The sequence below is a fragment of the Stegostoma tigrinum genome, chromosome 31 (assembly GCF_030684315.1).
Source record: "Stegostoma tigrinum isolate sSteTig4 chromosome 31, sSteTig4.hap1, whole genome shotgun sequence".
NCBI lineage: Eukaryota > Metazoa > Chordata > Chondrichthyes > Orectolobiformes > Stegostomatidae > Stegostoma > Stegostoma tigrinum.
Genome location: NC_081384.1, coordinates 2878753 through 2893374, shown reverse-complemented (window position 1 = coordinate 2893374; position 14622 = coordinate 2878753). Strand labels below are relative to the sequence as shown.

The following is a 14622-nucleotide window of genomic DNA, read 5'->3' as shown; positions in this document are numbered from 1 at the left end:
CCTACCATCAACCCCTCTCCCAAACTCCCCATCCCCACAGACCTGGTTTGGGATCAGTATCCCAGGGGTCCCAGGTTGTGCATTTGCTGCAACCACTGAGAGCCCTCCCCCACAACAGGGAACTGACCCCTCAACATGACACCCCCAGCTGCTGACCAGCCCAATGCTCACTTCCGAACTCCACCCAACCACCTGGGCCAGTCTGCTGGACGCTCCCACCCACTACACCAGGTCACCTTCCTGTCAATTCCCTCCCTGACCAGCCCCTCTCTTGCTGAATGGTCCCAATTCGCATGGCTCCAGGCCTTGGGTGTGTTCCATCTCTCCCCCTGAGCTGCTCACTGCTCCTACAGAAATGGACAGATTCACTTTCATGTTTGCTGCTGATAGCCTCACAGGTCAGGGCTCATTAAGAGAAACAGACTCTGTGGCAGCAGCTGTCACTTTCAAAATCATCCAGTTACATTAAGACCACACCACCCAGGGAGGGTCAACACTGCAGCCTACAGCCTGCGCACTGGCAGGGCCTGGTCTACAGCATCACTTGGGGCTCAGGCCAGGTAAATACAGCAGATCTCCTTCCTTAAAGAACATTCCTGAACCAGGTGAATTTCTCATGCAAACTCGTACTTTCATGGTTTCCATTATCAGCAGAAACTTTTTATGCCAGATTTATATCATTCATTGAAATTCAATCCTCTCCTCACAGTGCTGTGAACTTGCTAATGGGTCAGTAGTCCAGGCCTCATGGTGACTAACCCAGCTCACACAACACCATGACTAATACAGCCCCTCCTGCGTTCCGAGGTGTGTGTACATAGAGTTACAGGGGAGGTGACAACACCATTTTTAATCAGCATTCCAGGACAGAGAGTAAAACGAGTCAGAGGAAGGTCAGTGTGTCAACTGCTAGAACAGGTCACTGTGCACTGGTCACTGTCTAAACTGACAACCTACCCTCAGACACGACAACTCCTTCACTCTCGGCCTTTTCAGGCATTTCTTCCTCAACCTGTTTGTCAGCTATTATAGAAAAGTAAAATGTTACGTGTTATATAGTCAACAGATAAACTCGAATAATTTCTGGAGAAAAATGTATTTAACATGATGTGTCTTATCCAATTCAGAAACATCTCTAATAGTAACATAGACAATGAATTGCTTTGAAACAGTGATAGAAAATAGAACATAGAACAATACAGCACAGAACGGGCCCTTCGGCCCTCGATGTTGCGCCAACCTGTGAACTAATCTAAGCCCCTCCCCCTACACTATCCCGTCATCATCCATGTGCTTATCCAAGGACTGTTTAAATGCCCCTAATGTGGCTCAGTTAACTACATTGGCAGGCAGGACATTCCACGCCCTCACCACTCCCTGAGTAAAGAACCTGCCTCTGACATCTGTCTTAAATCCATCACCCCTCAATTTGTAGCTATGCCCCCTTGTACAAGCTGATGTCATCATCCTCGGAAAATGACTCTCACTGTCCACCCTATCTAATCCTCTGATCATCTTGTATGTCTCTATTAAATCCCCTCTTAGCCTTCTTCTCTCCAATGAGAACAGACCCAAGTCCCTCAGCCTTTCTTCATAAGGCCTTTGCTCCAGACCAGGCAACATCCTGGTAAATCTGCTCTGCACCTTTTCCAATGCTTCCACACACTTCCTGTAATGGGGCGACCAGAACTGTATGCAATATTCCAAATGAGGCCGCACTAGCATTTTGTACAGTTGCAGCATGACATCACTGCTCTGGAACTCAATCCCTCTACTGATAAAACCTAACACACCGTAAGCCTTTTTAACAGCACTATCAACCTGAGTGGCAACTTTCAGGGATCTATGTACATGGACACCAAGATCCCTCTGCACATCCACACTACCAAGAATCTTTCCATTGACCCAATATTCTGCCTTCCTATTATTCGTCCCAAAGTGAATCACCTCACATTTAATGAAATTGAACTCCATTTGCCACCTTTCAGCCCAATTCTGCAGTTTATCAAGGTCTTCCTGCAACTTGCAACATTCTTCCACACTGTCCACCGCTCCACCGACTTTAGTGTCATCTGCAAACTTACTAACCCATCCACCTATGCCTGCGTCCAAGTCATTTATAAAAATGACAAACAGCAGTGGTCCCAAAGCAGTTCCTGAGGCACACTGCTAGTAACCAGACTCCAGGCCTAATATTTTCCATCAACCACTACTCGTTGCCTTCTTACAGGAAGCCAGTTTCTAATCCAAACTGCAAAATCTCCCTCAATCCCGTGCCTCTGTATTTTCTCCAATAACCTACCATGTGGGACATGATCAAAGGCTTTACTGAAGTCCACGTACACCACGTCAAGTTCCCTTCCCTAATCCACATGCTTGGTCACCTTCTCAAAAAACTCAATGAGGTTTGTGAGACACGACCGGCCCTTGACAAATCTAGGTTGACTATCTCCAATCAAATTGTTGCTTGCTAGATGACTACAAATCCTCTCTCTTATAATCCTTTCCAAAACTTTTCCTACAATAGACCTCAGGCTCACAGGTCTATAGTTACCTTGGTCATGCCTACTGCCCTTCTTGAACAAAGGCACAATATTTGCCATCCTCCAGTCCTCTGGTACTAAACCTGTAGACAATGAGGACTCAAAGATCAAGGCCAAAGGCTCCGCCACCTCCTCCCTAGCTTCCCAGAGAATCCTCGGAAAAATCCTATCTGGCCCAGGGGATTTATCTACCTTCACACCTTCTAGACTTGAAAACACCTCCTCCTTACTAACAATCTTTACAATCTTACAATCCTTTCAATTCTAGAAGCCCGTAACTCAGTCTTCCCCTCTACAATATTCTCCTTTTCCTGAGTGAAATCGTTTAGGACCTCTCCGATCTCCACAGGGTCCACACACAACTTCCCACTTCTGCCTTTGACTGGCCCTATTCTTACCCTAGGCATCCTCTTATTCCTCACATGCCTATAGAAAGCTTTAGGGTTCTCCTTTATTCTACCTGCCAATGTCTGCTCACGTCCCCTCCTTGCTCTTCTTAACTGTCTCTTTAAATCCTTCCTAGCTAATCTGTAACTCTCCATCGCCTCAAATGAGCCATCTTGCCTCATCATCACATGAGCCTCCCTCTTCCGCTTAACAAGAGATACAATTTCTTTAGTAAACCACAGTTCCCTTACCTTATCACTTCCTCCCTGCCTGACAGGGACATACCTATCAAGGGCGTGCAATATCTGTTCCTTAAACCAACTCCACATTTCGATGGTCCCCATCCCCTGCATTTTGCTAACCCATTCTATGCCTCCTCAGTCTTGCCTAATCACATTATAATTGCCCTTGCCCCATCTGTAACTCTTGCCCTGTGGCACGTTCCCATCCCTTTCCATCGCTAAACTAAATGTAACCGAATTATGATCACTCTCTCCAAAGTGCTCACCTACCACCAAATCAAACATCTGGCCTGGTTCATCGCCAAGTGCCAAATCCAGTGTGGCCTCCCCTCTTGTCGGCCCTTCTACGTACTGAGTCAGGAAGCCCCCCTGCAAACCTTGGACAAAACTGATCGATCCGACGTACTAGAGTTATAGCATTTCCAGTCAATGTTAGGGAAGTTAAAGTCTTCCATCATGACCACCCTGTTCCTTTCACTCCTGCCCAGAATCGTTTTGCCAATCCTCTCCTTCACATCCCTGGAACTTTGCGGAGGCCTATAAAAAAACTCCCAACAGTGTGACCTCTCCTCTCCTGCTTCTGACCTCAGCCCATACCACCTCAGGAGACAAACGTTCTTTCAGCCACCACGACACTGTCCTTCACTGACAAAGCCACACCTCCCCCTCTTTTACCACCTTTCCTGATCTTAATGAAAGATCTAAACCCTGGAACCTGCAACATCCATTCCTGACCCTGCTCTATCCATGTCTCCGAAATGGTCACAACATCAAAGACCCAGGTACCTATCCATGCTGCAAGCTCACCTACCTTATTCCGAAATATCCCGGCCCTATCTCTTCACCCAGAGAGTTGTGAGCGCATGGAAAACTTTGCCAGTGATAGTCGTGGAAGCGGAGTCATTAGAGACATTTAAGCGACTGCTGGACATGCACATGGACAGCAGTGAATTGAGGGGAATGTAGGTTAGTTTATTTTATGTTTGGATTAGGAATATTCCACGGCACAACATTGTGGGCCGAAGGGCCTGTACTGTGCTGTACTTTTCTATGTTCTCTGTTCTATGTACCTTATTCCGAAGTGATTGTCATTAATAACTCAGTAACCAGTCTACACACAGCAAGGTCCCAGTAACTGGATGAAAGAATCGTTGCTGGTGATAATGAATGGTGAAATCCCAGCTTTGACACTGCAAGAGGGGTATGGCCGCTGGAGGAAAGGACTAAAGGTATGTCCCTCAGAACCCCAGTTACTCACTCACTCATTCATCCACATTCCTGAGTTGCAGTCAGAAACTCACTCATTCACCATCTACACAGCACTGTAGTCACCAAAGCTCTCACCCAGTTCCCCAGTCATCCACTCATAGATCATGGAATCTCTACAGCATGGAAGCAGGCCATTCAGTCCATTGAGTTAACACTGACATTCTGAAGAGCATGCTACCCATATCCATGCCTGACCCTGTTCCTTTAACCCGGTATTTAATCCACCTGGCTTGCACATGCATGAACACTATGGGCAATCCATCTAAATTGCACATCTTTGGACTGTCGGAAGAAACCAGACCATCCGGAGGAAACCCATGCAGACTCAGGGAGAACATGCAAACTCCCCACAGACAGTTACCAAAAGGCGGAAACAAAGCCGGCTCTGCGGCACCGTGACGGAGCAGTGCTAACCACTGGGCCACCGTGCTGAGCCTCTTCACTATCCACCCAGCTCCCAACCATCTTCCAATCAATCCACTGGATCCTGAGACAGCTCCTCACCCGAACCCACACTCTCACCATTCACTAGCCCGGTCCCTACGCTATCCCCCACCACACCCCCTCACCCCCTACCATCAACCCCTCTCCCAAACTCCCCATCCCCACAGACCTGGTTTGGGATCAGTATCCCAGGGGTCCCAGGTTGTGCATTTGCTGCAACCGCTGAGAGCCCTCCCCCACAACAGGGAACTGACCCCTCAACACGACACCCCCAGCTGCTGACCATCCCAATGCTCACTCCCTAACTCCACCCAACCCCCTGGGCCAGTCTGCTGGACTCTCCCACCCACTACACCAGGTCACCTTCCTGTCAATTCCCTCGCTGACCAGCCCCTCTCTTGCTGAATGGTCCCAATTCCCATGGCTCCAGGCCTTGGGTGTGTTCCATCTCTCCCCATGAGCTGCTCACTGCTCCTACAGAAATGGACAGATTCACTCTCATGTTTGCTGCTGATAGCCTCACAGGTCAGGGCTCATTAAGAGAAATAGACTCTGGGGCAGCAGCTGTCACCTTCAAAATCATCCAGTTACATTACGACCACACCACCCAGGGAGGGTCAACACTGCAGCCTACAGCCTGCGCACTGGCAGGGCCTGGTCTACAGCATCACTTGGGGCTCAGGCCAGGTAAATACAGCAGATCTCCTTCCTTAAAGAACATTCCTGAACCAGGTGAATATCTCATGCAAACTGGTACTTTCATGCTTTCCGTTATCAGCAGAAACTTTTTATGCCAGATTTATATCATTCATTGAAATTCAATTCTATCCTTGGACGTACATGGAATAGTGTAGGTTAGATGGGCTTCAGATTGGGACAACAGGTCAGGACAACATCGAGGGCCGAAGGGCCTGTACTGTTCTGTAATGTTCTATGTTCTACCAGTGCTGGGAACTTGCTAATGGGTCAGTGGTCCAGGCCTCATGGTGACTAACGCAGCTCATACAACCCCATGACTAATACAGCCCCTCCTGCCTTCCGAGGTGTGTGTACATAGAGTTACAGGGGAGGTGACAACACCATTTTTAATCAGCATTCCAGGACAGAGAGTAAAACGAGTCAGAGGAAGGTCAGTGTGTGAACTGCTAGAACAGTTCACTATGCACTGGTCACTGTCTAAACTGACAACCTACCCTCAGACACGACAACTCCTTCACTCTCAACCTTTTCAGGCATTTCTTCCTCAACCTGTTTGGCATCTATTATTGAAAAGTAAAAGGTTACATGTTACATTGGGATATCAGTGTCAACACTTAAGTTCTGATCACTTCTGGAGAAAAATGTCTTTCACATGATGCATCGTATCCAATTCAGAAACATCTCTAAGTGTATTATAACCAATGAATTGCTTTGAAATGCAATGATTGTCATTGGTAACTAGTTTACACACAGCAAGATCCCAGTAACTGAACCGGGTGAACAATCTGTTGCTGGTGATGGTGAACGGTGAAATCCCAGCTCTGACACTGCGATAAAGTCTCTGCTCTTCGCTGAGTGGTGGCCCGGGATCTGTAACATGGCCCAGAATCAGCTGACGGGGAGTGAGCTCAGTGGCAGGGCCATGGAGAGGGCAGCTCTGTGTTGGACAGCCGGCCGGGATCTGGGACTAAGTTTCCCACAGTGTCTCCCAGTCTGTACCTGTAGCTATAGCAGGTGGTCAATGGGAACCCCATTAATACCCTCAGCAGAGCTCACCAAAGTGAAGTTGAGCAACACAATGAGCTTTGGGACATTTCCCCTCTCTCTGTTCTTGCACTGGTCACTGTCTAAACTGACAACCTACCCTCAGACACGACAACTCCTTCACTCTCAGCTTTTTCAGGCATTTCTTCCTCAACCTGTTTGTCATCTATTATAGAAAAGTAGAAGGTTACGTGTTATATAGTCAACAGATAAACTCGAATAATTTCTGGAGAAAAATGTCTTTAACATGATGTGTCTTATCCAATTCAGAAACATCTCTAATAGTAACAGAGACAATGAATTGCTTAGAAACAGAGTGATTGTCGTTGGTTGCTTGTTAACTAGTTTACACACAGCAAGATCCCAGTAACTGAACCAGGTGAACAATCTGTTGCTGGTGGTGGTGAACGGTGAAATCCCAGCTCTGACACTGCGATAAAGTCTCTGCTCTTCGCTGAGTGGTGGCCCGGGATCTGTAACATGGCCCAGAATCAGCTGACGGGGCGTGAGCTCAGTGGCTGGGCCGTGGAGAGGGCAGCTCTGTGTTGGAGAGCCGGCCGGGATCTGGGGCTAAGTTTCCCACAGTGTCTCCCAGTCTGTAGCTGTAGCTATAGCAGGTGGTCAATGGGAACCCCATTAATACCCTCAGCAGAGCTCACGAAAGTGAAGTTGGCTTCATTAGATGAATTTGATTAGTTTAATTTAAATTCTTCAGCTGCTGTATTGGGGTTGAATTCTTGTCTCTGGATGATTGGTCCAGGCCTTGGGATTACTATCCCAGTAACATAACCATGATACTACTGTACCCTCTATCACCTCTAAAGAATTGTGTTCCGACAGCCTGCGGTTTCTCTATTTCTACAACACCATTACTTGTATTGTTTAGTTTATATTGCTTTTCCTTATTTTACTTTTGACAATAAACTCTCATACTCTTCACATACCGTGTTCCAAACAGGAAACTGATGACCATGGACTTCCATTTCGGATTAAATATTAGTCCATGACTAGGATCTGACAGTAGATTGTGGTTGCCTGCTGGAGTATCGATGACAAGGGATCTCTCCTAATGTTATCACCTGTCATCAAGTATGTCAGAATGATTTGCAGGTTGGGAATAGACCTGCGAAGCCACCTCATTAATGCACGTCCCAGAGCCTCAGGTCCTGGATTCGATCCTAGCGTACCTGGTTCAGAGACAGAGATGCTACATACCACCTGACAAGGCCTTGCATTGCCCTCACCAGCAGTGAAGTAGCTGCTCAGTCTGTCACTCACAGAGCTGTAACTATGGAGGTGAAAAAAATGAGCATATTGCATCACTGTTGGCCTTTCTCTGTAATTCCCAGCAGTCCTTGAAAGTTTGTGAATAAACAGGATAAATATTAAGGAAGGAAACTGCTGGGGAGATCTTTAATGAGCGACTGGAAGAGTATTTCAATTTTAAGCTTGGGGAAGGAGGATGACCCGGGGCCATCAAGGAAATGCCATGGTGATGATGGCACTTATCTGCTGGTTTCGGTGAGAACATACCTGGGAGATGGGATTCACCAGCACTGGGCTTTTCCTCTAACTTTTTACTTAACTCTTCAGAGAACAGTGTAGGAGAACAGCAGGTTAAACAAAATATTCTTAGTCTTAGCCCTTAATAGTTTATGAAAAATCTAATCAACTTGAAACGCTAAACAATGAGTGAACAAAATTCAGGGCAAGTAGATTCTTACTCGTTAGTGTTGTTAACAGCCAGTGCAGGTGCTGATTCACACTGGAGTGCATTGTAATCAGGGATAGTATAGCCAGGGGAATAGAGACTGTTCTCTGTGGCCAGGATCGAGAATCCCAAAGGCTGTGTTGTCTGCCTGGTGCCTGGGCTCAGGATCTCTCACTAGGGCTATACAGGAACTTGGAGTGTGAGGGGAGAGATCCAGTTGTTGTGGTCTGTGTAGGTACCAAAGATATTGGGAGAAAGAGGAAAGAGGTTCTGCTGAGCTAGGTTCGAAATTAAAAAGCAGAATCGTAAAGGTAATAGTCTCTGGATAACTACCTGATCCACAAGCAAATTGGCACAGGGTCAACAAGATTTAAAAGATAAAATGTGTGGCTGAAGGACTGGTGTGGGACGAATGGGTTCAAATTGATGGGACATTGGCACCAGGGGAAAGAGGGAGCTGTTCCAATGCGACCAGAGTCCCAGAGATCGCATAACCTTTGTCAAAAATTGGATGAGGGCATTGCTGGCTACGTCAGGATTTATTCCCCTTCCCTCATTGCCCAGAAGGCAGTTAAAAGTCAACCACATTGCTGTGAGCCTGGAGTCACATGTAGGCCAGACCAGGAAAGGATGGCAGTTTCCTTCTTTAAAGTGAGCCAGTGGTTTTTTCTTGACAAAGGGGTGGCACGGTGGCTCAGTGGTTAGCATCGCTACCTCACAGCGCCAGGGACCCGGGTTCGATTCCAGCAATAATACCACTAGGCTGTAGTCTCCACGTATAACTAGGGCTTTAAACTAAGCACTGTGGGGTGGGTTTAGTTACGTGGAAAATTATGCAAAAGTTTAAGGCTGGGGAGGGCTCAGCAATTTTTCCAGAACAAGTAATAGGGCAGAGAGTATGGAGCGGGTCAGGATTCTAACATCAGGTTCAGCAGATAAGTGACAGCTGTGAGAAGGGGGCAGTCGACACAGGGCTGACGGAGTTATACTGAAATACAGGCGATATATGAAGCAAAGTAAATGTATCATGGATTGAGGTTGGCAGGTACGATGTTGTTGGTATCACAAAGATGTGGCTACAAGGGGATCAGGACTGGGAACTAAATATCCAAGGATACATGTCCAAGGACAGAACGACGGGCAGAGGGAGCAGGGGTTGCCTTAATGGTGAGAAATGGAATTAAATTGATAGTCAGCTATTGATGTCCAGTTGGAGGCACAGAACCTGTTGGGGTAGAGTTGAAGAACTGCAAAGGGTGAAAAGAACCTGATGGGAGTTATGAACAAACCTGCTTGCAGTAGTCAGGATGTGGGGATGAAAATAAATCAGAAATAGAAAAGGAATGTGGGAAAGGCACGGGGATTTCAATATGCAGGTAGACCGGAAAAATCCAGTTGGAGTGGATCTTAAGAAAAGGAATTTGTGGTAGAGTCCAAGGGGGAACAGGCATTTCTGGATTTGATGATGTGTAATGAGGCAGAATTGATCAGGCAGCATCAGTTTTCACAGTGGAAGGCACCAGCAGCATACCAGAACTTCAACAGAGTGAAGAGGTGAGTGTTGGAGAAGGTGCTGGGGAAGGTAATAGGTCTGAAGATGGATAAATCACCTGGACCAGATGGGCTCCACCCCAAGTTTCGAAGGAGATAGCTGAGGAGATTGTAGAGGCTTTGTTGGTGATCTTTCAGGAATCACTGAAGTCAAGAAGGATCCCAGAGGACTGGAAAATGGTTAAAGCGATACTTTTATTTCTGAATGGAGGGAAGCAGAAGACAGGAAACTGTAGCCTGACTTCAGTTGTTGGTAGGTTTTAGAATGCATTATTAAGGATGAGATTGCGGAGTACTTGGAAGTAAAATAGGGTGGAATCAGCACGGCTTGGATAAGGGGATGTCATACCTGACAAATCTGTTAGAATTCTGTGAGGAGGTAATGAGAAAATTAGACAAAGGAGAGCCAGCGGACATGGTCTATTTGGATTTCCAGAAGGCCTTTGACAAGGTGCTGCACAGGAGGCTGCCAAATAGGAGCTCATGGTGTTAGAGGTGAGGTACTGGCATGGATAGAGGATTGGCCAGCAGGCAGAAAGTGGGGATAATGGCACAATGGCAGCCAGTGACTAGTGGAGTTCTGCAGGGATCTGTGTTGGGACCACAGTTATTTACATTATACATTAACAATCTGGAGGAAGGAAGTGAGGACATTGTTCCTAAATTTGAAGATGACACAAAGATGGGTGGAGGGACAGGAGTGTTGAGGAAGCAGGGAGGCTGCAGAAGGACTTGACAGGCTGGGAGAGTGGACAAAAGAAGGCAGTTGGAATATAATGTGGGGAAGTGTGAGGTTATGCACTTTGGTAGGAAGAATAGGGACATTGACTATTTTCTAAACAGAGAAAGAATTTGGAAATCTACAGCACAAAGGAAATTGGGAGTCCTAGTTCAGGATTCTCTTAAGGTTAACATACAGGTTCAGTTGGCAGTTAGGAAGGCAAATGCAATGTTAGCATTCATTTCAAAAGGGCTAGAAAACAAGAGCAGGGATGTACTGCTGAGGCTGTATAAGGCTCTGGTCAGGCCACTTTTGGAATACCGTGAGCAGTTCTGGGCCCCATACCTAAGGAAGGATGTACTGGAGGGGACCCAGAGGGATTACAAGAATGATCCAGAGGATGAAGAGCTTGTCATATGAGGAGCGGTTGAGGATTCTGGGTCTGTACTTGATTGAATTTAGAAGGATGAGGGAGTTCTGATTGAAACCTACAGAATACTGAGTGGCCTGCACAGAAAGGATGTAGAGAAGATGTTTCCACAAGTAGGAGCGACTAGGATGCGGGAGCACAGCCTCAGGGTGAAAGGACAATCCTTTAGAACTGGGATGAAGAGGAATTTCTTCAGCCAGAGGGTGGTGAATGTTTGGAACTCATTGTTGCCGAGCAGACCAAGCTATTGAGTGTATTTAAGACACAGCTAGATAGGTTCTTGTTTAGTAAAGGGATCAAGGCTTATGGGAAGAAGGCAGGAGAATGGGGCTGAGAAACGTATCAGCTATGAGCGAAACAGTAGAGCAGGCTCAATGGGATGACGGGCCTAATCCTGTTCCTCTTCTTATTGTCTTATAGTCTCAAGAAATTCATGTGTCTTGGGAACCCAGGCACCTAAAGGGAGGCACAAAAGACCTTCTCCAAGAGAACCAATGGTTTTATTGTGATGCTTGTGGACAGAAGAAACAGAAGACCCTTCAATGAAGAGGAATGCAAAAAGTGATGGCAGGGAAGTGAGAAATAGCAGAGGAGATTGTGCCGTTTCCCAGCCAATGTGAGAAGGAAAGATCCAGGAATGGAAGGAATGCAAACCAGTTTACAAGAAGAGGCCATTATGTTCATCAAGTTCCAATCGGTTCTTTGCCAAACCAGTACAAAACCTATTTCCCTGCCCCGTGCTCTCCCTGTAAGTTCTCCTGCTTCAAATATCTACTCCATTAAAAGATTCAGCTGTCTTTGACTTTGCCATCTTTGAGGTCTAATAACACTGCATAAAGAGATTTTCCCTACCCTCTTGAACATTGTCGCTCTCCTGGACCACTTCAAGTTTTTGAATCGCAGCCAATGTTTCAGATCTGCTAAGATGCACTGCTGGAAAGTAGCAGGTTACATGAATTTTACATTTCAATTCTTCATCGTTCAAAGTAACTAAATTAAAACACCATTTTGCTTTTTACACTTATATTTGATAATGTACTGGATAAAAAATTGCTCGTCACACTGGCAAAATCCCTAATTTCCAAATGAGAGCGTTAGTGCAACTGGTAAGTTGTGAGAAGCCAGAAGATTCTGAGTTCAAGCCAAACTTCCAGGGATTTGAGCACAAAAATAAAGCAACACTGAGAGGTGCTATCTTTCAGCGATGGATGGATTTCAAAGATCTCTATCCCACAGGAGAGTGGGAGAATTCTCAGTTTCCTGGGACATTTATGTCTCAACAAACTGGGAAGGAGATAAGAGCAGGAGTCAACATTTCAATGCTTGGTCTCAACTCATTTTCTCACCCATTTCTCATATCCCCTGACTTCCCAAGAAACTAAACATGGCTCTCAGCCTTAAGGAGATTTAATGATGGGTTCATCCCTGATCGTTTGTGGCAGTGAATTTCAAAGATTCGTAACTGTTTAAGTGAAGAATTTTATCCTCCTATCACATGCTCTAGGCTCTTGCTATCTGTCACCAATCCTCTTCAGAATCTTGTGAGGATTTTAATGAGATCAACTCTCATTCATCTGAACTCCAGAGATTTAGACCCAATTCACTTCGCCCGTTCATCCCAGGGATGAATCTAGTGAAACTTTACTCTAGCACTTCCAATCTATGTGTATCCTTCCCAAGATTCAGGCACCAACATGAAACACTGTGTTCTAGGTATTCACCAAAACCCTGTATAAGTGAACAGGCTTTCTTTATTTGTGTCCTCCAAACTTGTTGACAAATATGTAATTTGTGTTTCTAATAAATCTCAGAGCGGATTTCTAAAGCAAGTGATCTGGTCATTACCTCACCACTGCTCATCAAATAACGCCTCATCGGGACTCTCAGAAACATGTCTGGCACCTTCACATGAATTACTTTTGAAGTGTAGTCACTGCTTTTTGGACAATGACATTGGGTGGACAATTAAACAATTAACTAGGAGAGCAGTAGTGCGCACTCACCCCTTCTTCAATGATGGGGGATCAAGCTCATCAGTGCACAAGACATAACTGAAGCATTAACATCCATCTTCAGCCAGAGGTGCCAAGTGAATGATTTATCTCAGGTTCCGCTCAAAGTCCCAGAATCACAGACCTCAACCTTGAGGCGATTTGTCTCACTTTACATGATATCAAGAATAGGCCGAGGATACTGGATACTGCAAAGTCTATGGGTAATGACAACATTTCAACAATATTACCGAAGGCTTGTGCTCTGGAAGTTATTCCTGCCTCTCACCAAGCTATTCTGGCACAATTGCAACACAGTCATCTACCTGGAAATGGAGCAAACAGCAGGCCAGAGGCCACCTAGCCAATTACTACCGCATCAGTCTACTTTCAAATATCAGCAAACCAATACATCAAAAGTGCTATTGAGCGATATTTGCTCAGCAATAACTCATTAAGACTTAATTTGGGTTCCCCAAGGGTCACCCAGACTCTGACCTCCTTACAGCCTTCACCTAAACATGGACAAAAGAGCTGAACTCCAGAGATGAGGTGAGAGTGACTGTCCTTGACACCAAGGCCATGTTTGACTGAATGTGGCATCAAGGAGCCCTAGGAAAACTGGAGCTAATGGAAATCAGGTGGAAAACCTTCCACTGTATGGAGTCATACCTGGCATAAAAGAAGATGGTTGTGATTGATGGAGGCCAGTCATCTCAGCTCCAGGACATCTCTGCAGGAGTTCCTCAGGGTAGTGTCCTGGGCCCAACCATCTTCAGCTGCTTCATCAATGACCTTCCCTCCATCATAAGGTCAGACGTGGAGATGTTGGCCGATGATTGCACAATGTTTAGTACTATTCGCCTCTCCTCAGATACATGTCTATGTACATATGGAGCAAAACCTGGACAATATCTAAATTTGGGCTGACAAGTGATAAGTACCATTGCCAGCACCACAATTCCAGGCAATGGCCATATAGGACACTAGTCATGAATGTGATGGAATACTCCCCACTTGTCCAGATGGGTGCAGCTCCAACAAAGCTCAACATGCTTGACCCCATTTAGGTCAGGGCAGCTGCTTGATTAGCACCACATCCATAAACACTCAACATTGATTTCCTTCCCACCGATGCTCAGTAGCAGCAGCGTAGGCTATCTAGAAGTTGAACTGCAGGTAGTCACCAAGCCTCCTTAAACAAGACCTTCCAAACCCATGACCACTTACATCTAAAAGGACAAGAGCAGAAAATACGTGGTAACACCATCCCTTGCAAGTTACCATCCACACCATCCTGATTTGGAAATATGTCATGGCTCGTTCAGTGTCCCTGGGTCAAAACCCTTAACAGCATTGGAGATGACTCCACACAATGCAGCAATTCAAGAAGGCAGCTCACAACCACCTTCTTAAGGGTAATTATGGAGGGGCAATTAATGTTGGCCTAACCAGCAGTACCCAATGCCCATAATAAACACAAAAAGCCCCTGCACTCGGATTTCAGAATAACAAGATCTCACATGGCAAAGAGTAATTGTGAGAAGCGATGAAAACTCGTGGGTGAGCTTGATAGTGAGGAACAACGGC

The 14622-nt window shown here is 46.0% G+C and overlaps 1 protein-coding gene across 22 annotated transcripts in view; it reads right to left on the bottom strand.

Annotated features, from left to right (window-relative positions):
- odad4 (outer dynein arm docking complex subunit 4) overlaps positions 1–14622 on the bottom strand; it is a 100051-nt gene that overhangs the window by 43016 nt on the left and 42413 nt on the right. For 3 of the 22 annotated variants that reach the window (XM_059638757.1, XM_059638758.1, XM_059638760.1), the window contains exons 19-21: positions 11894–11974; positions 6729–6794; positions 6079–6144 (exon numbers count right to left, since the gene is read on the bottom strand). The exons of 18 other annotated variants lie outside the window; for them this stretch is intronic. In XM_059638757.1, coding sequence (XP_059494740.1) covers positions 6079–6144; positions 6729–6794; positions 11894–11974 — 213 coding nt within the window. The remainder of the gene's footprint in view (positions 1–6078; positions 6145–6728; positions 6795–11893; positions 11975–14622) is intronic. One more of the 22 variants, XM_059638759.1, reaches the window with a different exon arrangement.